This window comes from Drosophila obscura, unplaced genomic scaffold (genome assembly GCF_018151105.1).
Source record: "Drosophila obscura isolate BZ-5 IFL unplaced genomic scaffold, ASM1815110v1 contig_58, whole genome shotgun sequence".
Taxonomy (NCBI): Eukaryota; Metazoa; Arthropoda; class Insecta; order Diptera; family Drosophilidae; genus Drosophila; species Drosophila obscura.
Genome location: NW_024542848.1, coordinates 1,575,998 through 1,602,491, shown reverse-complemented (window position 1 = coordinate 1,602,491; position 26,494 = coordinate 1,575,998). Strand labels below are relative to the sequence as shown.

General features: G+C 38.1%; 1 protein-coding gene across 3 annotated transcripts; it reads right to left on the bottom strand.

Moving 5' to 3' along the window:
• Positions 1 to 1,671: 1,671 nt before the first annotated feature.
• On the bottom strand, positions 1,672 to 25,877 carry LOC111081133 (clathrin heavy chain). Of its 3 annotated transcripts, XM_022377086.2 has the most exons (7): positions 25,659 to 25,876; positions 24,813 to 24,948; positions 17,189 to 17,396; positions 12,821 to 17,122; positions 12,590 to 12,756; positions 2,058 to 2,144; positions 1,672 to 1,997 (listed from the first exon to the last, which is right to left on the bottom strand). In XM_022377086.2, exons 2-7 carry the CDS (start codon positions 24,852 to 24,854, stop codon positions 1,761 to 1,763), a joined length of 5,043 nt encoding a protein of 1,680 aa, XP_022232778.1. In that variant the 5' UTR covers positions 24,855 to 24,948; positions 25,659 to 25,876; the 3' UTR covers positions 1,672 to 1,760. The 3 variants fall into 3 exon arrangements, with proteins under 3 accessions (XP_022232778.1, XP_022232776.1, XP_022232777.1); XM_022377084.2 differs by having other exon boundaries at positions 12,821 to 17,396; positions 25,659 to 25,877; XM_022377085.2 differs by having other exon boundaries at positions 12,821 to 17,396; positions 25,765 to 25,877.
• Between the last annotated feature and the right edge of the window lie 617 nt (positions 25,878 to 26,494).

Sequence of the window (26,494 nt, the reverse complement as noted above, 5' to 3'; positions counted from 1 at the left end):
CACTTCTCTTATCAGCAAAATCAGGCAGATTCATGTTTATGTTTCTTCTTATGCTATTTTTATTGCTCGTAGTGCAGTTTAAAATGTGTTACGCGCGAATCAGAGCAAAATTTATCAATTGCTATCATATTAAAAATAAATTGCTGATATTTTGGATAAAAATATCTACAGAAATTGAAAATAGTGTTGCGTGCCTGACCGAGAAGGGCTGTTCTTCGCGTACTATTTCCGAGAGGCTTGGTATTAGCCAATCGGCGGTGATCGGAGCTCAAAAGAGACGAAATGTGACGCCCAAACCGCTAGTCAAAGGTCGCAAAAAATTATTGATGGACTCAGATGCTCGCCTAATGATGTCTGAAATGAGAAAAAACAAGCTGCTAACACCAAAGGTTGCTTCTCATTAACAAAAATGTTAGACAATGGACTGCTAGAAGAGCGCTGCATAACATAGAATATGTTTCAGCTGTTAACAAAAACATTCTTATCGGACAATTCAGGCTATTGTCCGATAAGAATGTTAAAGCGCGTTTGAAATTTGCAAGGGACCACAAAAATTGGACCACTGATGACTGGAAACGTGTTATCTGGTCTGATGAGTCCAAATTTAACCGTTTTCAATCAGATGGAAAGCAATACTGCTGGCGCAAACCAGGGGAACGTCTTCAAAGGCACCATGTAAAGCAAACTGTCAAACATGGCGGAGGAAACATAATGGTTTGGGGATGTTTTACATGGTGGCATGTTGGCCCTCTGCATTTAGTTGAGGGTATCATGCGAAAAGAGGACTACCTAAACATTCGAAAAACCCATCTTCCCAATTTTATGGATAAATGTGCTTATCCCGAAAAGAAAAATTGTTTTTCAACAAGATGGTAATCCGAAGCACACATCGAAAATTGTTAAAGTATGGATTGGAAAACAGCATTTTCAACAGCACAAAGTCCCGACCTCAATCCGATTGAAAATCTTTGGTAAATCGTGAAAAGACGGCTCGGGCAGTACGAAGCAGCTCCAACGAATATGGGCAACCTTTGGGATCGTGTAAAAGCGGAATGGAATCGAATCCCAAAAGATATTATTGAAAATCTGGTAGAGAGCATGCCAAACCGCGTAAATCAAGTTATTGCTAATAAGGGTCTGTGGACAAAATATTAAAATTGATTTAATTATTTTATTTTCTTGAAACGTGCAAAAGTGAGTTTATGCGGGTTATTTTGGTTTTTAGTTTCAAACTTTTTGAACTTATCTCATATGTTATTGTTGTTTACTGCTATTTGTTAAGAATTAAATGATAATTATAAAATGAAAAAGTTTGTTTGATTATCTTGTTTCATTGATGTTTTATGGGTGACGAAAGTCAGTTTTTTGAACATGCACTAACTTTTGCTCGCCATTGTATATATATTTGAAAATTGATTCTGATGACTAATACATACTTTCTTTATAATAGGTATCATTACAGATTTCCATTAAATTACACTATTCAATATTTTATTAATAAAGAAATTAATAAAGGACACAAACCAATATTTTTGTGGTATTATCCAACTTTTCCGATTCTCAACAACAAGCAATAAATTTTGAGGTCCGATTATAGTTTATACTGTTTTGGAGCTGTGGTGTAGGAGGTGTTGATGTATTTTGGCGCAAAATAAATCATTAAATTTTTACTCTTTTTGTATTGGTAATGTTTCTGATGCTGATACATTTCTTGTTCACATTACACTTTTTATTTTATCTATTTGCTTTCTGGTCGTTGCCTACAAATAAGGGTAGCCCATATTGCGCCCTGTTGTCGTCGCAGCAGCAATTGTAGTAGCGCCAGGTGGATAATTCTGTGCATATTGAGTCGGAATGCCCATAGCCGGCCCAGCGGTTATCATAAGTTGTGGCTCCATTTGTATAATATTTTTATGTTCAGTGGTGTCATCTTCCTTTTCGCGCTGAGCCTCGTTCAACTCCAATTTATCAACTTTATTAGTGTATTCACGCAAAACCTGTCAAATGGACAACAAGTGTAAATTTATGCAAATGTTGGTTTTAGATGGGGCTATTACCTGTATTAAGTAGGGCATGGCAAAATCCATAATCTTATGTTTCCATGCTAGTTCCAAAATCACATCAGGGCGCAACAAGTCATAGCACTTAAAATATTATTGTCAAGGTAAGTGTTTTTATTAGGTAAATCATAGTAACATGAGCCCCGATACCGGCTTAACCGGTACTCAGTATGTATACATATTTAATATTTTTGTAATATATTCCTGCACTCCGTATATCTTCTTTCCACCCAATGACAAATATTCTAGCTATTTCCAAATTACACATTCCGTTATATATCCCTCTCTCTGTTCACATACGAAGTACCATCTGGGCGTTATATTTCGTTTATTCCGCTAAAGGACGCTACTGTACGATAAAGAGAGAGAGACTGTGGTCGTGGCAAGGGGTCATCCACGGTAGATTCTGGTAGATCTCTCTAATTCTTTCTTTTCGGGTTTCTCGTATCTTAAAAATTGTGCCATTTTGTGTGCAAAATAGATGGAGAAGAGGTACAGAATACAAAATACAAAATGTCACTGCTGTACTAATAACTAATACTTTTAATAAAATTACACAGATGACAGCTGGTGGTTGGCGCTTGAGCGAAGCGAGTGCGCAGGGGGCTTGAAAAGAGATTTTGATACGATACGGTACGGTACACATTAGGGCTAACTTTATGCAATAAAGTGCATATCCTCTTTCCGTTGTTTTTTTTGCTTGAAAGAGTATAGTAGTTTATATAGTTGTTGATATTTGCCCCTATTAAAGCTATATACACATGTAAAGTGTTCTGGTTTTGACAACATTTTGTTGTGATATAAAAAAATATAGACGGACACATTAGAACAGATGGGTGGGATATCTTAAGAAAAAAAGTTTTAAGTTCAATTATATATGTTCGGAAAGTCGTTCTCAATGAATTTTTTTAGTTTTCATTGCTATAGCAGCTATACATGTAATATACTGATATTATTTGCTTGTGCTAATATATTGGGTCAGGGTCAGATGATTACACTACTCAACAAAATTTTACTTTTTCTTTCCGCTATGGACAAAAATTACTTTTTCTTATAGATTTCGGGATTTAAAATTTTGTTAGTACTTTTTTTTTATGGTTTAATTTTTTTTTAAGAATCACTGCTAAGTCGGTAAAAAAAAATTGTAGTCTTGCGCTGTCATAAAATATTTGCTTTGGAAAGGAAATTCGTCTACGCGAAAAACCCACCAGACTTTAAGTTAAAGAAATGAAACCAGATATAAATACCCTATAAGAAAATCAGGCAGTGTGAGCGAGCTAAATATATGAACGGGAGAAGAGCGGCTTGAATCATAGTTTAAAAGTATAAGTTGTCTGGTCTAAATCAGTTGTGTTTGTTGGGTATCATCTCAAAAATAGGAAAACACTAAATTATCGCTATTTCTCATTATAGCTATCTGGCAGACTATTAGATTTGACTTGAAGTCTGGTTAATAGGACCATACGAAATTTGAGTCGAAGGAAAAGTGAATGGGAAAAACAATGGTTACATACAATGGGGATGACCCCATCCCATTCCTCTATTAAAAATATGGCATTTTTTTTAAATCACCTATGGCCTTTTTTACGGTCAAATAAACATGAAAATTTCCGTGTCATGCTTTTCTACCATTTTTTATGTGGATGATCAAGGCAAAAATGCTGCTTTAATCAACTTAGTTCAACTTAGGCGATGAGCACCATACATTGCCACTGGGAACAACGATGAAGCACAAATATTGTCATGAAGCACAACGTTGAAGTCTAAAAACAAATGCTGTCCTTGAATTGGTGTTTCAATATCAGCATGGGACATACCGTGAGATAGACATCTTTGGGCATTACAAAAAACAGGATACATTCAATATTGACAAACCGCTCAAAGCTCTTGTCAATTAATGCGAAAAAATGGACATCAAATACAGACACTGTTTTTTAAGTCACGTTTTTGACATCGGAATAGGTTATATATGTATCTTTATCTATATATATACACTTATGGACAAAATAATAGGTGTGCTTTTCTTTTTTTTTTTCTTTTTTAACTTTTAATTTCTAATTCAGATGTTCTCTAATCTCCACAAATCAAAGTATTTTCAAAACTTATATTAATTGTCTTTAAAATAAAGTAAAACAGTTTCACAGACCCTTTAAATTGCAACAAAATTAAAAAGTTCCTTAAATCCGCCAATATTGGCGGGACACAATAATAGGTGTATGAAGCAAAACTTTAACCTGTAGTTTATTAGGTAATTATTTGGTTGCAAAAGTTAAGGTATTAGGAAAATATAACTAAATAGGGGCTTAACAACCATTAAAATTGTATAAGATGGGCCGTGGGCGTCATTTCAGTGCGGAGGAGAGTCCATAAGTCCATTGCCAGGTAAATGAAACGATCTCAAAACATCGTAACCAATGCCTTGAAGCCGGAAAAAAATAGGCGAAACTCAGGAGCATCAGAAAATAATCATCAACGACCGACGATCGCATGGTTCATTAAAACAAACATATAAAACTTTGAAACATGGAGGTTGTAGCCTAATGGTATGGGTCTGCTTTTCAATACGATTCATCGTATTGACGGAATAATGGACAGATTCGTATAGAAATCTCTATTGTAGACGGTGATGCTACCATATGCCGAGGATAATATGCCACTTTTATGGAAGTTCCAGCAGGATAATGACCCGAAGCACGCCTCTCGAGTAGTAAAGGATTGGTTGGCCAAGTCAATCCCCGGACCTCAATCCCATCAAGAATCTCTGAGGTGAACTCAAAAGAGAGTTCGGAAAGACTTTTTGTCAAAATAAAAATCAACTTTGGGATATTGTTCAAAGAGCATGGTACAACATTCCAATTGGAACTTATCGCAAGATAATATCCTCCATGCCAAGACGAATGGAGAAAGTCCTGCAAAATAATGGCGGATATACCAGTTATTAGGGCTGCGTTTCTGCCTGGGTTCCGCGCGTAACAGGCTTCGGCTTGGTGTCGCATGGGCCACTTAATGGTGCAGTCAATGTCCGACAAAGCAAAAAAAAAAAAAAATTAGCTGCCAGATACTTAATTTAATAAAAAACAATACCTAAAATAGTGAAATATCGATTTAATTTAAACATTTCTCTTCGTACACCTATTATTGTGTCCAGCCAAAATTGACGGATTTAAAGAAATATTTAGTTTTGTTGCAAATTAAAAGGGTCTGTGAAACTGTTTTTACTATTTTTTTTAAAGACAATTAATACAAGTTTTGAAAAAAACTTTGATTTGAGATAAGAGAATATATGAATTAGAAATTAAAAGTTAAGAAAAGAAAGAAAAAAAATAGAAAAAAAAGATAGGATACCAAATGCCAAATACCAAATACCTTGATTTCTAATGCCGAATTGATTAGGCGATGATGCGTAAGGTGCGAGTGCTACGTCAAGATTCCCTAAGAGCAGACGGACAAAATTGCCCATGGCCTAATGCAAGCGAGAGAAAAACAGATGGAGAGAACGATAGCGAACGCGAAAGAAAGAAGAAAGCTAGATGCATATATAGACCGAGATTCGTGTATATATATGCGAGGAAAGTACAGTGGGCAGCGAACAATTATATAAATGTACTCTACTACTGCTGCACTGGTTATAATCTCTGTATTACTAAATAATTCTCGGCTGGGAGACCAAAAACCTAATATTGTTTTCCATAAGTGTACATATAAAAATCTCGTGTCACGCTGTTTGTGGTTGAACTCCTCACAAACGGATTGAACGATTTTCATGAAATTTTTGTCGTAGGTCTGGTCTGCGCATAAGTCTTTTGATCTTCATATTACCACCCATTTACTATTTATCGCGATTTTATTGTTTTTGAATCAAGTAGTGCTTTGATTTAGTTTTCAGTGCGTTTTGTGACATAATCTCGATATAATATTTGTCTGTGTGTTATTTATGTTTTTTGTGAATTTGGTCAATTTTTTATCAATGTCAGTAAGACGCAAGGGGCCCACCAGTTGGACCGTCGAACAAATAATGCAACATTCATGCGACTTATTAGAGAAAAACAGTCGAATGAATCGAAGAAGATAACAATAATGTGCGTGAGGTCATGTTGCAGTTGCAATCAATCTCAAAAGGAAAACAACAACAATTGAAACAGAGACGTGGGCACCGCTACATAATTGATAATATCAGAGAAAGTGACCGACAACGCCAAGTACATAGAGAATTTAATCCGCTTGTTCCTTTATATCGCATCCGCATACGAGCCAGATATTGAATATTCCGCACATCAGAAAGTGTTGATTCGTGTCCATAGGACAAAGAATATCTCCATTGTTACGCGCTCACAAATAAAAATAAGTAAAATGGTATGTGTATAATATGTTGCGCATCAGGAAAAGTGCAACTAACTCACACTCCACATTCCTGAAGTCCATTCGCAAATTATATTCATGGTTCCAAATGACATCGTTCGGAGCAGTCAACAGGATGTATTCAGTTGAATGAAAACACAAGGATTACCTCATGCACACACTTTAATTTTATTAGTCGACAAAATATGCCCTGATATTGATAATGGTAGACAATCATTCATGATATAAATCAACAACGCAGACATTGACATTCTCCTCTGGTGAGCAAAAAATTCACATTAATGTTGAGCTCTCCAGTTGAGTTCTATCTATCAAATACATTTACAAGACTGAATAAAGGCAACGATATGGCTGTGTTTAAAATTCAAAATGTTGATGTTAATGCTTCTCGATTAATCGAAAATAATACGAGATGTTTTTTATTAATATGAATTAAATAATACAAAAGAAAAATAGCTTTTTAATAAAGATATATAAAATGAGATAGAAGACTTGGGGTTGGCGTACGAGCGAAGCGACTTAGCAGGGAGGCTTTCGGCCTAGTATTTGTGTATATATCTGACATACACTACTGGTCAAAATAATAAGTACAGCGGCATCGTGCTGAGTTTTTATGAAATATCTCGAATGTTTTTGACTGCCAATTGTTTATATTCTTAAAGATTACAGTTTTGCCAAATATTTAAATCAAAAATGAAAGTTGTGAGCACCCTTAATTTAATTCTGAGCTTAAATTTGTGCTGGCTGTGCATATTTAATGTGGTCAAAATAATAAGTACACTGGAGGTATTTATGAATTTGTAAGGATTAAATTGGGATTTGGTCAAAGGATTGTTGGTTTTTATTGACATCTTGCATATTAAAGTACATGAGAGTGCTGCGAAAAGTCTTTGACGCTCGGTCTATTTGGATCAGAATGCCTTAAATTTAAGATTTCCCACTGAAAATCGAAGAAGGAAGAAGAAATCTTCAGAAGCAAGGGACATCCGCATCGCCAGTCTTGCAAAAAATTATGCGTTCATGTCCTTCAAAGCCATTTCCGCTCAAATTGGCAATGAAATATCATCTCAGACCGTTCCTCGTAGGCGTCAATATTCAGACTTATCAGAACGTATAGCCCGAAAAGGTTCCTTACTCCGAGAAAAAAATTTGGAGATGAGGCAAACATTTGGCGAAACAAATTTTGCATGCTCTGAGCCAGATGGGTCTGAAAAATGAAATAATATATTTTAGAGCGACTAAACAAAACCAAATATTTTTGGTAATGACTACAGGAGATGTGTGCGACGCCCCAAAGGCAAATAATTCGACGTCCAGTACAAAAAAATGTTTAACCACCTTGCCTTATGGTCTCGGGCTGTTTTTTTTTGCATGGCGTTGAACCAATACATCGTAAAAATGATCCTATGACCAAATTCAGGTATAAAAACATATTGACTGACATTATGCAACCATATGCTAAGGAAAACATGTCCTTGAGGTGGGTCTTTCAACAGAACGACTAAAAACACACCGCAAGGCTGGTCAAGGCTTGGTTTACGGAGGGCAAGGTAAACTTTTTGAATTAGCCAAGTCAATCTTCGAACTAAAACCCAATATACAACCTATGGGGAGACTTAAAACGTCGCGTTGGCACAAATATTTTTCGAAACTCCGAAGAATTGTGAGAATTTGTCCCAAAAACTTGGTATGAGATTCCAGTAGAGACTTGGCGCAAAATTATTGCTGGTATGCCAAAAATAATTGCCAAAGCTAAAGAAAATAAGGGTGGTTATTTCAGATAATATCGTAGGATTACTAAAAATAAGAAAAAAGTGAAAAAATTTTGATATTCTTTGAGTTTTTAACTTTGTGGAATTGCTGTACTTATTATTTTGACCGCCCCTTGTTTATGTTTTTATACCCATACTCAAAAAAGAGTTAAGGGGTATATTAGATTTGTGGTAAAAGTGGATGTGTACAACGCAGAGAAGGAAACGTTTCCGACCCCATAAAGTATATATATTCTTGATCAGCATCAATAGCCGAGTCGATATAGCGATGTCCGTCTGTCCGTCCGTCAGTCTTGATGAGCGCCTGGATCTCAGAGACTATAAAAGCTAGAGCAACCAAATTTAATTTCCAGACTCATGTGATATCACACTGCTACAAAGTGTATTTCAAAATTTCGCCCCGCCCCCTTCCGCCCACACAAAGGACGAAAATCTGTGGCAGGCACATTTTTAAAGATACGATTTTTTGAAGATACGCATTATCGTAGAGAATGACCATATCTACCAGACTGCCGAATCTGAATCAGATCGGATCATAATAATAGCCAGAATGAAGAAATTAATTTTCAGTTGGCTCCCCTGCCCCCTCCTGCTCAAAACAACGCAACTCATTTTCCTTCTCGCTCGCACACTCTGCCGCGTTCAGTGCGCGAGCAACCCCTAGCGGAGGAGATGTAGAATATGAATGGTACATCTATAATCTACATGTTAGATGTAAAATATACATTGTAGATGTAGATGTAGATAGCAGATTTAGCAAAAAAATTTAAAATGTAAAATTTTTTTTTTAATTCTAAAATTCTAAAAAATCATAAGCTCAAAAATGTATATGCTGACTGAGTACGGGTATAAGTAGAGTCGCGTCGCTAGAAGCGACTCACACGTTCCTTCTCGTTTTAGATAAAATTGATCAGAAACCCTTCATTTGAAGCGAAAATTGCGTATGTTACATTTTTTATACCCGTACTCAAAAAAGAGTTAAGGGGTATATTAGATTTGTGGTAAAAGTGGATGTGTGTAACGCAGAGAAGGAAACGTTTCCGACCCCATAAAGTATATATATTCTTGATCAGCATCAATAGCCGAGTCGATAGAGCCATGTCTGTCTGTCCGTCTGTCCGTCTGACCGTCTGTCCGTCTGTCCGTCTTGTTTGACGCCTGGATCTCAGAGACTATAAGAGCTAGGGCAACCAAATTTGTTTTCCAGACTCATGTGATATCACACTGCTACAAGTGTATTTCAAAATTTCGCCCCGCCCCCTTCCGCCCCCACAAAGGACGAAAATCTGTGGCAGCCACAATTTTAAAGATACGATAAAACTGAAAGCGCAGTATCGTCGAAATTGCCCATATCTACCAGATTGCCGAATCTGAATCAGATCGGATCATAATTATAGCCAGAATGAAGAAATGAATTTTCTGTTGGTTCCCTCTCCTTCTCCAGCGCTGCTGACGCTACTGATTCTCTTTCTCGCTCGCACACTCTGCCGCGTTCAGTGCGCGAGCAACCCCTAGCGGAGGAGATGTAGAATCTAAATGGAACACGTAGAATCTACATGTTAGATGTAGAATAGACATTGTATATGTAGATGTAGATAGCAGATGTAGCAAAAAAATGTAAAATGTAAAATGTTTTTTTTTTTCCAAAATTCTACAAAATCATAAGCTGTATATACTGACTGAGTACGGGTATAAGTAGAGTCGTGTCCCCAGAAACGACTCACACGTTCCTTCTCGTTTTTATTCTACTGTAGGTTAGTAATCTTAAAGTTAAGTGAATTTTTTCTTTCTGTTTTTTAAAAAAGTTTTACGAGACGTGAAAGAAAGCTCATGAGCGTGTACTTATTATTTTGACCAGTAGTGTACATATATGAATAAAAAAAAACAGCAATAATCTGAATAGTGTCTTGAGGCGAGTCAAATGTAACAAAAGTTGTCACAAGGAACATTACAAAATCGAAATGTCGCCTGTTTTTTCGGAAACTGGTTAGCAACAACTTGAAAAGTTTTGGAGAATTTAGGAACAAACCTTTAAATAAGTCTGCATTTTATTATGACAATCCGAGCCCTCAAAAATCGACCCACTCAATAGATTTTTTGAGCACCCAAAACATTGAATTAATGTGCCATCGCCTTGCAGATATGACCTTTACATCTAATATGATCTTTTTGTTCACAGCTATAAAAAAAAAAAAAATAAGGGCAACGTTTTCCGGCGCCGAAAGTTGCCAGCTAATGAAGTCTTATCTTAGAGATATGTACTTTCTTCTGAGTGCCAAAAGTACTGCGAAAATAAGTTAATATCATTTAAAATGGCTTTTTCATTTTCCTGAAGAATATTGTTAATATCAATAACCATTTTATCATGGGTGCCACAAAATTTCCGCCGTGCCCCAGAATTCCGAGCGATTTAATTTTTCTTAGCATTGTCACAAACAAAATTCAAACTAAGGCTAAGGGTTGACACCTTTCAAGATTCAATTCGAATAGGGTTAATTTTGCAGTTTTATTGATTTTATCATATCAAATTGGTTTTTATTTTTTTCTTTTATGATATCTGTTTAGAAGAGGATACCAAATGTATCACCTGGTTTTACAATAAAACCTAACGAACAGATTATTATACAAATATGTTTATTCATTGTCGATTAGGTCGATTAGGCGACGATGTGTCAGGTACGAGTGCTACGTCCAGACTACTGCTAAGGGAAGGCGGACCGAATTGCCCGTGCCCTAATACAATCGAGAGAAAGATAGCTCAACAGAGCGATAGCGAAGGCGAAAGAAAGAAGAAAGCTAGATGCATATATAAACCGCGATTCGTGTTTATATACGGGACGAAAGAAAATTGCGAGAGATTGCAAAGGCATGCAAGTGCTAGACCAGATCATGACCATAGCGAAGGCATGTTAGGGAAGACGGACCGAATTGCCCGTGCCCTACGCGATGCTACGAAATAGAGAGCGAGAGAGTGTTCGAGAGTTTTCGAGAGAGCTAAAATTATCGATAGAACGAAAGAGCGACAGAGCGAGAATGATAGAAAGGAGAAAGGTGCGAGACGAAGAGACGAATGAACGGTTGAAACGGCTATTACAGTGAGGGGGCGGGTGTAGATACATGTCGATTACAATTAGGTACAGTGGGCAGTGCAAATAACGAACAAATAACAGGAATTACTTTAAAGCTGCACCACTGACTAAACATACTAAATATTGCTCGGCTGGAAGACCGAACAATATCAAATAATTGATTTTTCAAAGCTATACTTTTATAATTTCAAAGCAAAAAAACATCCCATATCGAGTCAAACAAAACAATGTACTCGGCAACTCTAGCAGTTGTCTGGCAACTCTCCATGCATGGCAGCAATTAGCTGCTAAAAAAAACACACATTTGAATTTTAAGGTAAACTTAAAGTAAATGCTTTTACCGAGACTGTTGGGCATCGAAGAACTACGGAGGCAACGTATTAGAATACAAACCTTGCAGCGCAGGCTTCTCAGATGCGCATCGGACTCGTTTTCACGTTCAGACGATACGTATGTGGTTTTTGTGATTGTCTTCTCAAACTACTGCTAATTTAATTCATTACAACTACCAGTTTTTGGTATAATGATCGCTATGCTTCTATTTGTGCTGCCATGGGCCTGCACTTAGCCGAACAGGGGTTTTTGACATAAATGCAATGGCAATAATGTGTAGGAAATGGTTTGTTAGTTCTGTTTTGGCATTTTGAAGCGATGCAACCTGGTAGAACTACAAATGTTTTTACAATTTGCACAAAAAGTATGCACACGTTTGACGGAAAGGAAGTTTTACTACAATGAGCTATTTTTTGAAATGCTTAATTAAAGAAAAACAGAATGCTTTCAATATAATTAATATTAAATAAATTTCTCCGAATTCGGCTTAAAAAGGGTGGCATTACTGTGTTAACTTCGAAAGTCCGAATCGCCCTAGGTGGCCACCTCGGTCTTAACGGAATCGTTAAGTGCAAATGCAGTTAGCGGATTGAATAGTGATTTACTAAAATGCTTATTTTATTAACTTAACATGTATAATGTTTAATTATTTGGATGAGGGTTAACCACCTTTATGGGAAAGTAAGAATCGAATCGTTTTAGGTGTGTTTTATGGGTGTATTTAATCATATCGTATTTGGCGAATAGATATTTGTGAGTATAGCGATTTTGATTCCGCTGAAAAATTGGTGGGTGGCACGGCGGAATGGAATTGAGGTGATTTTTCAGCGGAAGTGATTTCTGTGGCACCCCTGTATGTTTAGGTTTATTTTCTTTCACTATTAGTCTGAGAATATAAAAGGCAGCCTACATATAGGATATGTGTGTTTAGATGACGCAAAAGGCGTTTTATGGACGGTAATGTGGTTTTTCCCACCTGATAAAGACATGCCGCAAAGCAATCGTGGGCATTCCGCTCTAGGAACCATCCCAACAACTCTTCAGCAATCTCTTGCTTTCCTGACTCAGCAGCATACTCCATAGCATCCTTGTATAGTTTATCCTTTTTGCAAAGCTCAACGCTTTGTTTCCAACGGTTATTTCCTGGAAAGCGAAAAATCGAGGTAAAAATGAATCGCTGTTATTCATATTTATTTTCACGACTCACCCTTATATAAGTATGCAGCTATTCTACGAAATTCTGTGAGCTCATGCTTCTCAAGCTTCTGAGCCAGCGCAATGTTGTCAAAGTTATCAAAACCGTCGATCGAGTTGCGTAGACCTTGATAATCCTCCTCGTCGATTAAGAGACCATTAAGAGCTTCATTGATAGCTTTGTTATTAAGGGATTGTACAGAGCGCAAATAAGGCTTGACCAAAGGCAAGTATCCGGTCTTGGAAAAGTAGCTAACAGCTCGAGTATGATCCATTCGAGGAGCCAGCACTAAAAGCATATCGTTAAGCAGCAACGGCTTAAAGTCTAAATAAAATTCGATGGCCTTGTAGTATAACTCAATATTTGCCACCTTTGTTACGATGTCTTTAAAGTGTCCCTCGCGCCACGCCTCAGTCGGGTGAGCAATCATGGCAAGCACAGCGTTGTCATATTCCTCGTATTTATCGTAAAGGAACACTAGCTCCGACCAGAGATGAGCCGACTCGGCAGCTCGCAGTACTTTTGGGATGTTGACGCGGGACCAAAATAGCTCTAAGTGTTCTCGCATTTTTGATGGTTTAAATTTTGAGTAGAGTATGGCCAACTCGGTAAACATTCCCATATGTGCACGCTCTAAGCCCAGAGCAGACTCGAGTAGTGCTATAAGCTCATCGAAATATCCGCGGTTCTGGTAATAATTAATCAAATCCTCCAGCTCATCGGCATGAACAACAATATGTAGACCACACATCTGCGCTAGCCGGAATTCCTCAGCATCTACGCAAGCAAAACAAACTTCCTTCCATGTGCGCGTCGAGTTAGCCTTTCGCGCTGAGTCAACAGCACCCTGAAACTCCTTGAGATATACCAGTGTAATAGCCAAACGTGCAAAGTTGCTGACATTATTATATAGAAGCTTTGCGGCGTCGTACATTCCATCACTGAAACAGCGATCGCCAATTTTCTGTATATCTGCGTGGTTGGGACCCGATATAAACTCTTCAAGATCGGCCAAACGAGCAGTGCGGGCGAAAGCGTAAATTAATTCACTTTCAATATAAGACTCACGCGCTTTTTTACGTGCCATTTGAAGATAGCGAACAAGATCGTCCCACGATTCCACCTTACTAGCCACGTCAACCACGTCCACGTAAGCACTCGGATCATCGGCCTTTATATATGAATCAATAGCCTCTTTGACCAAACCCTGCTGTAGTTGGGCTTTGGCCAATTGTGACCAAACGGCTGACTCGTTACAGCGCTCGGCGAACTCGTTGGCCCTCTCCAAATTGTTGACCTGATCAATTAACACCTGAATGGCTGACGTATTAACATCGAATTTCTTGAAGATGGCAAATGCCTCCTCATACAATTGATTACTTATCGCAATGTTGGCTATATCCGGTGCATCGTAATTGTCCAGTCGGTTGATATAATCCATAACGCGAGTACGATCAGCTTTGATGGCAGTAAGTATGAGCAGGTTTTGTAGATTGCGATGATCGCTGAACACTGAAGAGTCCAATATGATCTTTTCCAGCAATTCAATCAGCTCATTGGGTAAGTCAGCAGTCATGAATGCCTTTACTGTCACCGAAATGTCGTCGGGATCCTGTGTTTCGGAAAGTGCTGTCTGAACGACTTGATCAATCAGCTGGCGCTTGTACGGATTAGCCTCGGACAGGACCTCCGCCCAGAGTTCGGCATCACGTCGAGCCACCAGATAACGAGCTTCACTTTTAAATAGTGAGTTTTCATTGCAGACAGCGATCAATTCGCGATCGCACTGGCCCCGCTCGTAAGCAACACAGGCCAGATGAGGGTCCCGCTTTTCACAGTAGCGACCGACCACGCGACTGTCGTAGTACTGATTCTCTTTGAGGAATCTTTCTGGGTTGTTATTGGAATCAATGTAAATCTTAGCCAAGGCATTGTGTGTGGCGGGCTCAACGCAGCCTTCGTGGACCCGAGACTCAAGCCAGGGAAGTAACAGTTTTAGCCGATTACGCTTTTCAACCTCCTCCACCAGCTCGTCCGTAGAGAACTGACCCTTGACCACTAATATGAGATTTTTGATGATATCCTCACTGCAGTCGACGTCTAGCAAACCACCCACTACAACTGGCAAGCGGGAAGGGTTTACCTTTTGCACGTAGATCTCTATATACTTTTGAAGATTGTTGCGGTATAGGTACAGCACCAGATCGTGGACAAAGTCAAACCGATCACAAACAATAATCAGCGGCAGTTGATCAGTCAGTTTAGCTTCCTTCAAGAAATTCTTTACACGCTCAGGGTTATAGCAGTTAGATTCACGACAAATTCGTTCCACTTCTTTTATCTGGTTTGTCTTACAGGCGGCCTGAATGTATTTAAAGTGAACCTCTGGATCTTGTGAAAAATTCACAATGCTGCTTAGAAAATAGAATAGCCCGTCGTAGCTCTTAAAGCTCTCAAATAGGTCAATTAGCGCCTTGGTTGTCAACTGCTCGTGGTACTTTGTGGCAATTTGTACACAGATTTGTAAATTCTGCCGTAGATTTGCTGTTAACATAGCCTTCAGACATTCCAGAGAGTCCTCCACCGATAAAGTGCCAAAAAAGCTAACCAGCCACTCAGCATTCAGCATATGTGTGTGGACGACAGCCCGCTTTATATCGTAGAGATCCGTGTAGTGCTCAAGGGCACGCTGCAACAGACCTGCCTTTTCACACAGTTGGGCGATGTGTGCCCGATCGTAGTGGGTGAACATTGCATTACCAAGTATAGCGTCAGCCACCTGTGGGGCAGACATGAGATTCATTTCAAGCAATCGCGTCTGCAGCGATCCCTCGGCCGGACGATTGTGCTTTAGGGCATCTAACAAAAAAGCCGTGCACTGTTGTACCATAGAGTGTTCCATGAAGATATCTACAGTCTGGTTAATATCCGCCAGGGGCTCTTCCTCTGCTACAAGCATAGATGCGAAACCAGCACCTTGCTCGGGATTGCTACGCATCACCGAACGCAGCAGAAAAATATAGTCTGGTGTATAGTTAACCTTCTTGGCATAAAGCACAATCTTTTGAAACTGTCCCGTTTCAGCAAAGCACTGAATCACTTTATTGGGAACATTGGCACGCAAGTAAATGGAGAGCGCTAGAGTGAGGTCTGAGGCCTTGACGAGATCGCCTAGTTCTTCGCTGCACTCAAGTTTTTCCTCCTTCAGCCATTTTTCGCAAAGTTGCTTCTTGCCTTGCAACAAAACTGGACGACACAGCTCCAGGGACTCAAACTTGTTTAACTTGCCCTGGTCGAGTAGAATACCAAAATACTGCAGTAGAGGTGGAGTCGTCGATCCTGCTGGTGTTTGTACTTGTTGAAATCGCTGAATGGTCTGAGGCGTGCGAAGAATGGCTTTGGGAGCCAGGGCAGCAACTTTTGCAGCTTCGGCGAATTGACCAGCAGTAAACAGCTTGTTGAACTTGCGGACAAAAAGATCCTCGGCTCCAGCTAAATTGTTTCGTACAGCCATTCGCAGGGCCAAGTCAGGGTTTTGCAAAACAGTGTTTATATAAGGAATGATCTGCTCTTCGTCAACAGTTACAGATAGCACCTGACCCTTGCGGTTGACGCCAATAATTCCACCGCTGACCTCGTGCGGAGCGGTCACAAAAATTGTATCAGCAGATATGCGATTCATGTATATGCACGTGGCCGTCTCCATGTCGTACAGATGAATATATCCATATTTGGTTATCAAATAGATGGTATCGTACTTCGCGGAGACCTGCATGGCCACAGGAAAGTCATTCTGGGCTTCCGGTGGGAAGAATACGTCGACAGCCTTTTTTGGAAAAGCCTGGTTACCATTAGGCGGCGTACCGACTTCAATTATGTGAAGTTTGCCGCCTGTGGCGGTACGCACTGCAAAGCAAAAAAGTGTCGTCGGTTCCTTGTTTCCGTCTATTTTAAAAGTCGCGAAACTGGCTGCATGGCCTTCGATGGCCTGCGATACCTTACGCTCAACGGAATACAGCTGCATGGCGCCGGCAACACGGCTGGGAAGGGCCGATATGCCTACCAGAAGCAGCCATTGCTGTGTAGCATTGCAGCGATAATTGATTATCTGACAGCCATTGAGGGAGGAATGTCTATCAAACATTTTTTGTGGCATCGAGTCGCCTTCCATAGACCAATGAAAGACGCTCGTCTCCGTCACCAATGCTAGAGTGTTCAAAGATATCCATTTCCAGAACACAACATCTTCATTCATCGTGTGCGCCTTCATTTTGGATTTCATCTCAATGTTAAATATTTGCAACGTCTTTTGTGCTACGAAGGATATGGAAAAATGTATCATTGCATTAGGAATTTTAAAGCTATACATTTTGTTCTTACCCTTGAGAGCAATGACTTTGCTTGCAGGATTCATTATTGCCGAGTCAGCTGAAATGGGACGTCGCGTGGGATTGGTCGAATCATTCATATCAATGATGACTACCTGGGCAGTATCATTAACTTTCTCGCGCACACAGATAAACTTGTCCGACTCCATCGTGAGCGTGCTGAATGAGAACGAGTTTGCATTGATCCCAACGTTTGTGAGCTATGCGAAAAAGATTGTATTACTCAGAAATACAGTGATTTTTATATCTTAACTTAAGCATTTACAGCAATTATCACTTTTAATCTCATAATCCAGAATGTAGTGCAAAACTGTAGAAAATATTTTTTGTGAAAAATATAATTTAATTTGATCTCTAAAACCTCTCTGTTCGTAGAAAAACGCCATATAATTGCATAATTTTAATTACATGAAAATGTAATCGAGCACAAGCTCTATCCCGCTAAAGCTTGCGCTCTGCTTATCTATGTTTATTTACGTCATCGCTTGCATCAGTTCTGAGCTTTCAGCTAGTGGTGCATCTTCGCATGCACCAGACCCGGCTGAGTATGTTTTGAAAGATCTGATGAAGAGAACTCATTTGCATTTCAGAAAGCGAAATACCAAACGAACTAAAATCATATAAAAAGAGTTTATGGGGGTGATACAGAAAATTTAAGCCTAAATATTCGTAGGGCACACAAGATCTCTAGAAATTTCATTTTTCGGACATTTTATCGTTGTTCATTAGCGATCAAAAAAGATATCTTTGTATAGGCTAGACAAAAAATGATTAAATATTGTTTAGATACAATCCAAACCTCAGTGAGCAAAGACACGTAATGAACTATAAATAAAACGAGAAGGAACGTGTGAGTCGATCCTGGAGACGCGACTTTACCTATACCCGTACTCAGTCAGTATATACATGTAGGAAATTCATAAGCAAGAATATCCCTAATATTAATAATCGAGTAGATGAATATCGAGTTGATCAAGCAAAGAAGAGGAATCGAGTAATCGAGAGAGTAGAGTTCTGGTTACGAGAGAAAGAGGTTGTGTGTGCTCAGCTCGGATAAAAATTGAGAACAGAATTGAGAAATTGTGAAAACTTAAGTTAAATACCACACAACCTCTTTCTCTCGTAACCAGAACTCTACTCTCTCGATTATTCGATTCCTCTTCTTTGCTTGATCAACTCGATATTCATCTACTCGATTATTAATATTAGGGATATTCTTGCTTATGACTTTCCTACATAAATTTTTGAGCTTAAATTTTTTATAATTTTAGAATTTACATCTTTTACTACATCTGTTATCTACATCTCCAATGTATATTCTACATCTAACATGTAGATTATACATCTCCTCCGCTAGATGGCGCTCGGGTACATAGCGAGGCAGAGTGTGCGAGCGAGAAAGAGAATGAAACCCGCTGTCTCTGCCTGGAGGAGGCGGGGTAAGCAACTGAAAATTCATTTCTTCATTCTGGCTATAATTATGATACGATCTTATTCAGATTCGGCAGTCTGGTAGATATGGTCGTTCTCTACGATACTGAGTTTTTAGTTTTATTGTATCTTTAAAAATGTGCCTGCCACAGATTTTCGTTCTTTGTGGCGGCGAAAGGGGGCGGGGCGAAATTTTTAAATACACTTGTAGCAGTATGATATCACATGAGTCTGGAAACCAAATTTGGTTGCCCTAGCTCTTATAGTATCTGAGATCTAGCCGACAAATAAGACGGACGGACGGAGAGACAGACATGGCTCTATCGACTCGGCTATTGATGCTGATCAAGAATATATATACTTTATGGGGTCGGAAACGTTTCTTTCTCTGCGTTAGACACATCCACTTTTACCACAAACTAATTAACCCCCTTAACTCTTTTTTGAGTACGGGTATAAAAATCTTAAATTTGCTCCAAAAGTGTGTGTTTGAACACCTATTTTCATTTAATTTCTCCGCAACGGGTACATTAAATTGCATTCGGTTTTTTTTAAATGATAGCCAGAGTATGTGGCATTTTTTCTGTACAAGAGTTTTTACTTTTCTATTAATAGGTTTCTCAATATTTAAAAATTAATCAAAAAATGATATACAATTTGGTCTAAAAATGTGTTTTTGAACGCCTATTTTATTTCATTTTGTTCTATTCATTTTATGATAGATTTTGTTTTTATACCTTTTTGTACAAAAATTATTTTCGGAAAAAATTACAATTTGTGTAAATATATTTGTTGCTTTTGATTACACTAGTCAACACGACATTTAGGCTGTGGACCAAAATGACTTTTTCTTATAGATTTCGGGGTTTACATTTTTTTATGGTTTTTTTTATGGTTTAATTTTGTTTAAAGAATATTTAAAATCTGGTATTTTTTCGTGGTTTTATTCAGAGGTAGTGCTTCTATTTTTCACATAACTTAAGTATCTTATATCTGGTTGCATAGAACTTTGCAGTTCTGAAAAGCTGACAAATACAGCTATAAATCCGACCCAGACACTTTGTATCTGCAGCTTAACGCCTGGAAGATATTAAGCTTTCAAATTCAGATCCCGAAATCTATAAGAAAAAGTCATTTTGGTCCACAGCGGAAAGAAAAAGTTCAATTTTGTTGAGTAGTGTTATCATTGTTTAATTTCGATGAATTTTTAATATTAAATATGTTTAGTAAGCAGCGAAGCGCTCGGGTCTGCTAGTATTTTATATTTTATTTTTGTTTCCTACATCTGTCATCTAAAATGAAGATTCTACATCTTCTTCGCCAGAGTTCGCAGAGTCGGTAGAGGTAGTGAGAATAGGTAGCGAGCGGCTGCAGCACTAGAGGCGATGGGATTAGTAACTGAAAATTAATTTCTTCAGTCTGGCTATAATGATGATCCGATCTGATCCAGACTCGGCAATCTGGAAATTTTCTACGATACTGCGTTTTCCTGTATCTTAAAAATTGTGACTTCCACAGATTCTCGTCCTTTTTGGGGGCCGAAGGGGGCGGGGGAAATTTGAAATACACTTGCAGCAGTGTGATATCACATGAGTCTGGAGACAAAATTTGGTTGCTCTATCTCTTATAGTCCCTATAAGAAAAAGTCGGTTTGGTTCGAAGCGTAAAAAAAAGTTTTATTTTGTCGAGTAGTGTTACTTGTGTTTCAGAGTATTAGAAGGCGCCACCGCCATAGTTTACCCCGCTTATTTCGTAGCTTGGGTTGCATTATTTTGCGTTTCGTGACATTTGCTTCGAAAAAACCTTGACCCTTGCCGCGGCAAGCTAATGCTAAAAGAAAACAATGTACTCGGCAACTCTAGCAATTGTCTGGCAACTCTCCGTGCATGACAGCAATCAGCTGCTAAAAAAAAACACACATTTGAATTTTAAGGTAAACTTAAAGTAAATGCTTTTACCGAGACTGTTGGCCATCGAAGAACTACGGAGGCAACATATTAGAATACAAACCTTGCAGCGCAGGCTTCTCAGATGCGCATCGGACTCGTTTTCACGTTCAGACGATACGTATGTGGTTTTTGTGATTGTCTTCTCAAACTACTGCTAATTTAATTCATTACAACTACCAGTTTTTGGTATAATGATCGCTATGCTTCTATTTGTGCTGCCATGGGCCTGCACTTAGCCGAACAGGGGTTTTTGACATAAATGCAATGGCAATAATGTGTAGGAAATGGTTTGTTAGTTCTATTTTGGCATTTTGAAGCGATGCAACCTGGTAGAACTACAAATGTTTTTACAATTTGCACAAAAAGTATGCACACGTTTGACGGAAAGGAAGTTTTACTACAATGAGCTATTTTTTTGTAATGATTAATTGAAGAAAAACAGAATGCTTTCAATATAATTATTATTAAATATATAGCTCCGAATTCGGCTTAAAAAAGGTGGCATTACTGTATTAACTATACCTCGGACTCCAACGGATTGAGCACGGAATCGGTAAGTGAAAATTCAGTCAGCGGATTGGATAGTGATTTACTAAAATGCTTTTTTTATTAACTTAACATGTATAATGTTAAATTATTTGAATGAGAGTTAATCACCAATTGAACAAAGTATGATTTGAATAGTTTTAAGTGTGTGTTTATGGAATTATTTAATGAAATCGCTGGATAAATTGTGCGCGATTTCGATTCCGCTGAAAAATCGGTGTGCGGAACCGCGAAATGGAATTGAGGTGAAATTCCAGCGGAAGTGATTTCTGTGGCACCCCTGATAAATCGATTGAAGATGGCATTTGACGATCCAATGTCCATTTCAAATCCAATGTCGTTTATATATATATGGAACTCTTATATTGCCAAAACAACAGTTTATTAGTTTGTTTGAACGTTTGGTAGATTTGGACCCTTCGTTGTCCAATGTAGAGAAGTTCAACTATCTCATTTCATTCCTGTCCGATGAAGCCTTGGGAACCGTGAAGGCGTTCCAAATGTCATATGCAAACTATCCAAAGGCTTTAGAATGTTTGGTGAAGAAGGTGTATGACATGTGTTTAATATTCTTTGAGACACTTGCCCAGTTATTTGCCTTCAGCGTGTTCTTTGCGATCAAGAGTCGCTTTCATCGTTAGGAGACGAGCGAGAGGTTGCTAACGCCATGATAATACATCTAGTGCTATCTAAGATGGACCCATATACGAAAACAAAATATGAGGAGCAGCTTAACTATGATGAGCTTCGTAGCCGATTTCTGGGTTCTCAGCAGCATTACCAATCAGCAGCCTAATAGAATTAAGCAGTGGAAAATTTCTGCGAATGCTGGGTTGGCAAATCTAACGTTCCATCGACGTCAAAAGGTAGATATGTTGCTTGGAGCAGATTCGTTTGTCGATCTGTTGTGCACAGGCCCAATCAAACTGGGTGAAGGGGCACCACTACTGCAAAAGACTCTTTTAGGATAGGTAGCGTCAGGTCGGTGTAGCAAGCTTATGACTGGAGAAGCATCTTGCTGCGTCGCAACCTACTCAGCAGAAGAACAATATTTGTCTCGATAGGTCGAGAGACTCTCCCTTAGCCATTTTTTTAATGAATCCCCCTGTATTTTGCGGAATCGCCTTTGCAGAATGCACCTGCTCATTAGTTTTGACTAAGAACTCATTGTTTCTATCATAAAAGTTAAAAGTAATAATTACAATAGGACGTGGAAAGCACTGCACTGCGGAGAAGCGCGATCTTATCAAAAAATTGATATTGGATGGAAAAACTTACAGAGAAGTTGGTCGATTGGTAGGATGCTCCAATAAAATGATTAAAAACCTCTTAAACTATGAAGAAAAGACTGAAACACGTGGGCGAAAACGATCTATGACCCCTCTTCATGTCAAAAGACTGATTCGTCAGAGCAAGAGGGATCCCTTCAAGCCTTTTATGGTCAGATGAGTCCAAAGTGGTTATGTTTGGTGGAAAGGGATCTCGATCATACGTTAGACGTCCAAAGAATACTGAATACAAACCCCAGTATACCACAAAAACTATTGAGCATGGAGGGTGTAGTGTAATGGTATGGTCCTGCTTCTCCTACTATGGAGTAGGTCCAATACATTGGACAAAACCCATCATGGATCAGCACGTGTACGTGAATATCATGGAGACAGTAATGCTTCCCTTTGCAGAATATGAAGTGCCGCTCGTATGGTCTTTCAACAGGACAATTACCCCAAACACACCAACAAGAAAGCAAAGGAATGGTTCAGGGCAAACTCTGTGAACGTTTTGGAGTGGCCTGCACAGTCGCCTGACCTGAATCCCATCGAAAATCTGTGGTCCTACGTCAAGAAGGCAGTTGCTGCTTCCAAGCCAACCACTATCCGATCACTTTGGGAAGAAATTAAAGAGTCCTGGTCCAAAATTTCCCTAAAACGATGCCAGGACTTAGTTGATTCCATGCCAAGACGCTGCACAGCTTTTATTGACATTAAAGGACACTGTACTAAATATTAGTACTAAATATAGATTTAGTATTAATAGTTAAAAATGGTTAACTAATAAATTCGTTACAAATTGCTTATTTTTTTAATTTTAAATTCATTTTTGAAAAGTGGTGCTATTTTTTATACCCGTACTCAAAAAAGAGTTAAGGGGTATATTAGATTTGTGGTAAAAGTGGATGTGTGTAACGCAGAGAAGGAAAATTTTCCGACCCCATAAAGTATATATATTCTTGATCAGCATCAATAGCCGAGTCGATATAGCTATGTCTGTCTGTCCGTCTGTCTGTCTGTCTGTCTGTCTGTCTGTCTCGATGAGCGCCTAGATCTCAGAGACTATAAGAGCTAGGGCAACCAAATTTGGTTTCCAGACTCATGTGATATCCCACTGCTACAAGTGTATTTCAAAATTTCGCCCCGCCCCCTTCCGCCCCCACAAAGAACGAAAATCTGTGGCAGGCACAATTTTAAAGATACGATAAAACTAAAAACGCAGTATCGTAGAGAATGACCATATCTACCAGATTGCCGAATCTGAATCAGATCGGATCATAATTATAGCCAGAATGAAGAAATTCATTTTCAGTTGCTTCCCCTTCTCCCTCCGGCAAACGACAACACAACTCATTCTCCTTCTCGCTCGCACACTCTGCCGCGTTCAGTGCGCGAGCAGCCCCTAGCGGAGGAGATGTAGAATCTGAATGGTACATCTAGAATCTACATGTTAGATGTAAAATATACATTGTAGATGTAGATGTAGATAACAGATGTAGCAAAAAAATGTAAAATGTAAAATTTTTTTTTTTCTAAAATTCTAAAAAATCATAAGCTCAAAAATATATAACTGACTGAGTACGGGTATAAGTAGAGTCGCGTCCCCAGAAGCGACTCACACGTTCCTTCTCGTTTTCGCCTAGTTTTATGAATTTCAATAAAGTTCCTTAAATATCTTAAAAACGTTACAAAAAAATATGATTTTTTTTGTATTATCAGGTTTGTTAGTCTCCCATTTCTAAAAATGTGCTTAAAATTTGTTTAAAGCTAAAAATGTGAGTTTGGCAATTATTTAAAAATTGCTTGTGGTGGTGGTGCTATTATTTTTTTCACAGCTGTATGTGAATGGCTTGGTTTTCTGCAAAAGTCTCCAAAACGAAATTTGGCCCAAAATTGACTTTAACACCAGTTATTCGGCTAGTCAAAAGGTGTGTCATTAGGGTAAAAAAATTTTGAAAATCCGTCTATTATCGACCTTTCTACCACTTGCAATGCGTATGACTGTCCCGTTCGACTTCAGAGAAATGTCCATGTGAAAGTACATAGTGGACATTTCACTTGTAATGAACCTAACACACTTTTTCCAAGCTACTGAGAAAAAATAACGCCCACAATTAAATCTGGCACTAACTTACAGAAATAAATACATACATATGTACTGAAAATTTAGTTTTTTTCATATTTAATTACCAATTTATTTGAAACATTTCAGATACAATAGATTTTAGGTTTATAAAAGACCAACAAGTGGTTGTCTATTGGCTAAGATCCATTGCTACTTAAATATGTACATATGTATGGTATGTACGTCACATAATAAGAATGTGAGATATGTACATACAAACTGCATGCAATTCTGAGACTACTCGCACACTATCGGCGTAAGAAACGTCAAGCAGTGCAATCTTTTAAAACTCACCTGTAAATGCTCCTGAAAGCGGATGGGCAGCGGTTGCGTCATCTTTGACAGTTAGTTCTTGACTTTAGTTCTAGGGATTATCTTATATTCCTCTTTAAATTCACAAATAAGTTTTTAATGGATTATACACACTTTTCTAGGGAATTGAAAATGATTATATACACCCAGCGGGGCATCGAATTTATTTAATTATTTATTTTTAATGCATAAATATAAATACATATTCATATGTATTTTACTCGAAATCTCACGCTTTTCTTAAGTTGCAGTTGTCTTTGTTTTTCTTTCTCAGTATTTCTTTTCCGTTTCAGAATGATACAATTTTGCGAAATGAGATACTATATACATGTACGTCAAAACTTAAGCAATCATTTGAAAGTTTTATTTTTTATTTGTTGACAAAAAGTAGGGTTGCTCGGCATTTACTCGTCTGATGACTTTTAATAAATTATAGCTAATTCCTTACTGATTCAAGAAAAAATAAAATAAACTAAAAAAAACACCTCCGTGAGAGCGAGCACAAATGCTTTATGAAAAGAAAAGAGGCAGCACTACTGACCGATTACTCTTTGCTCACCACAGTAAAGTCAGCCATGTTGAGTTGCGCTTTTAACAATTAGTCATCCACTAACACATTTAAACATTTTTTCACACAGGTTCAAGTGAAAAAATATTCTACAAACCGAATTTTTAATTTATATTTGTTTCACAACATAGGAAATACAAAAAATGTTGATTATTTAAATCTATTTGTATGCAAACATGGACTTTTCACAAATAAACTGTTTAAGTACTGCCATATGCCACATAAACAAAATAAAATGTAATGTATGTACGTATGCTTACATAAAAAAAGACTATTTAATGCCTAATAATATATTAAGACAACAGCAAAATCGTTGAATTTTAACAGCGTTTATGTGAGGTGTAATTTAAATAAGAACAAGCCTACAATTATTTTGTTGTCTTTTCGACTCAGAAACACAACACTAAACACAGGAGATGACAATTCAATTTAGATTTGGCTTTAGCACATTATTTTATTAGTTGATACGAGTGTGACCGCGGACTTATCGATCAAATATACCGTCTGATAATTTACCATCAGAAATTTATCTTCTCTTAAAAAAAAATACCGTAAATATACCTAGGAAACGAGAAGGAACACTTCTACTTATACCCAATATATATCAAATTTAACAAACTTTAATTTTTTTTAATTTTTAATTTTTTTTTGCTACATCTGTTATCTACATCTTTAATGTATATTCTACGTCTACAATGTATATTATACATCTACAATGTATATTATACATCTAACATGTACCATTTAGATTCTACGTCTTCTCCCCCAGAGGGAGCTCGCGTACATACCGAAGCAGAATTTGCGAGAGAGAAAGAGAATTAACAGTTCTCTTGCTGGAGGAGGCGGGGGGAAGCAACTGAAAATGAATTCTATATTCTGGCTATAACTATGATCCGATCTGATTTGGACTTGGCATTCTGGTAGATATGGTTATTCTCTACAATACTGCGTTTTTAGTTTTATCGTATCTTTAAAATATTCGTACTTTGTGGTGGTGGAAGGGGGCCGGGGCTCCCCAATATTTTATTGACAAAGGAATGTGTCTGGCTATCAGCAACAGCAGATTTCGACGCCTCCCGTGAACGTGTGAGTCGCT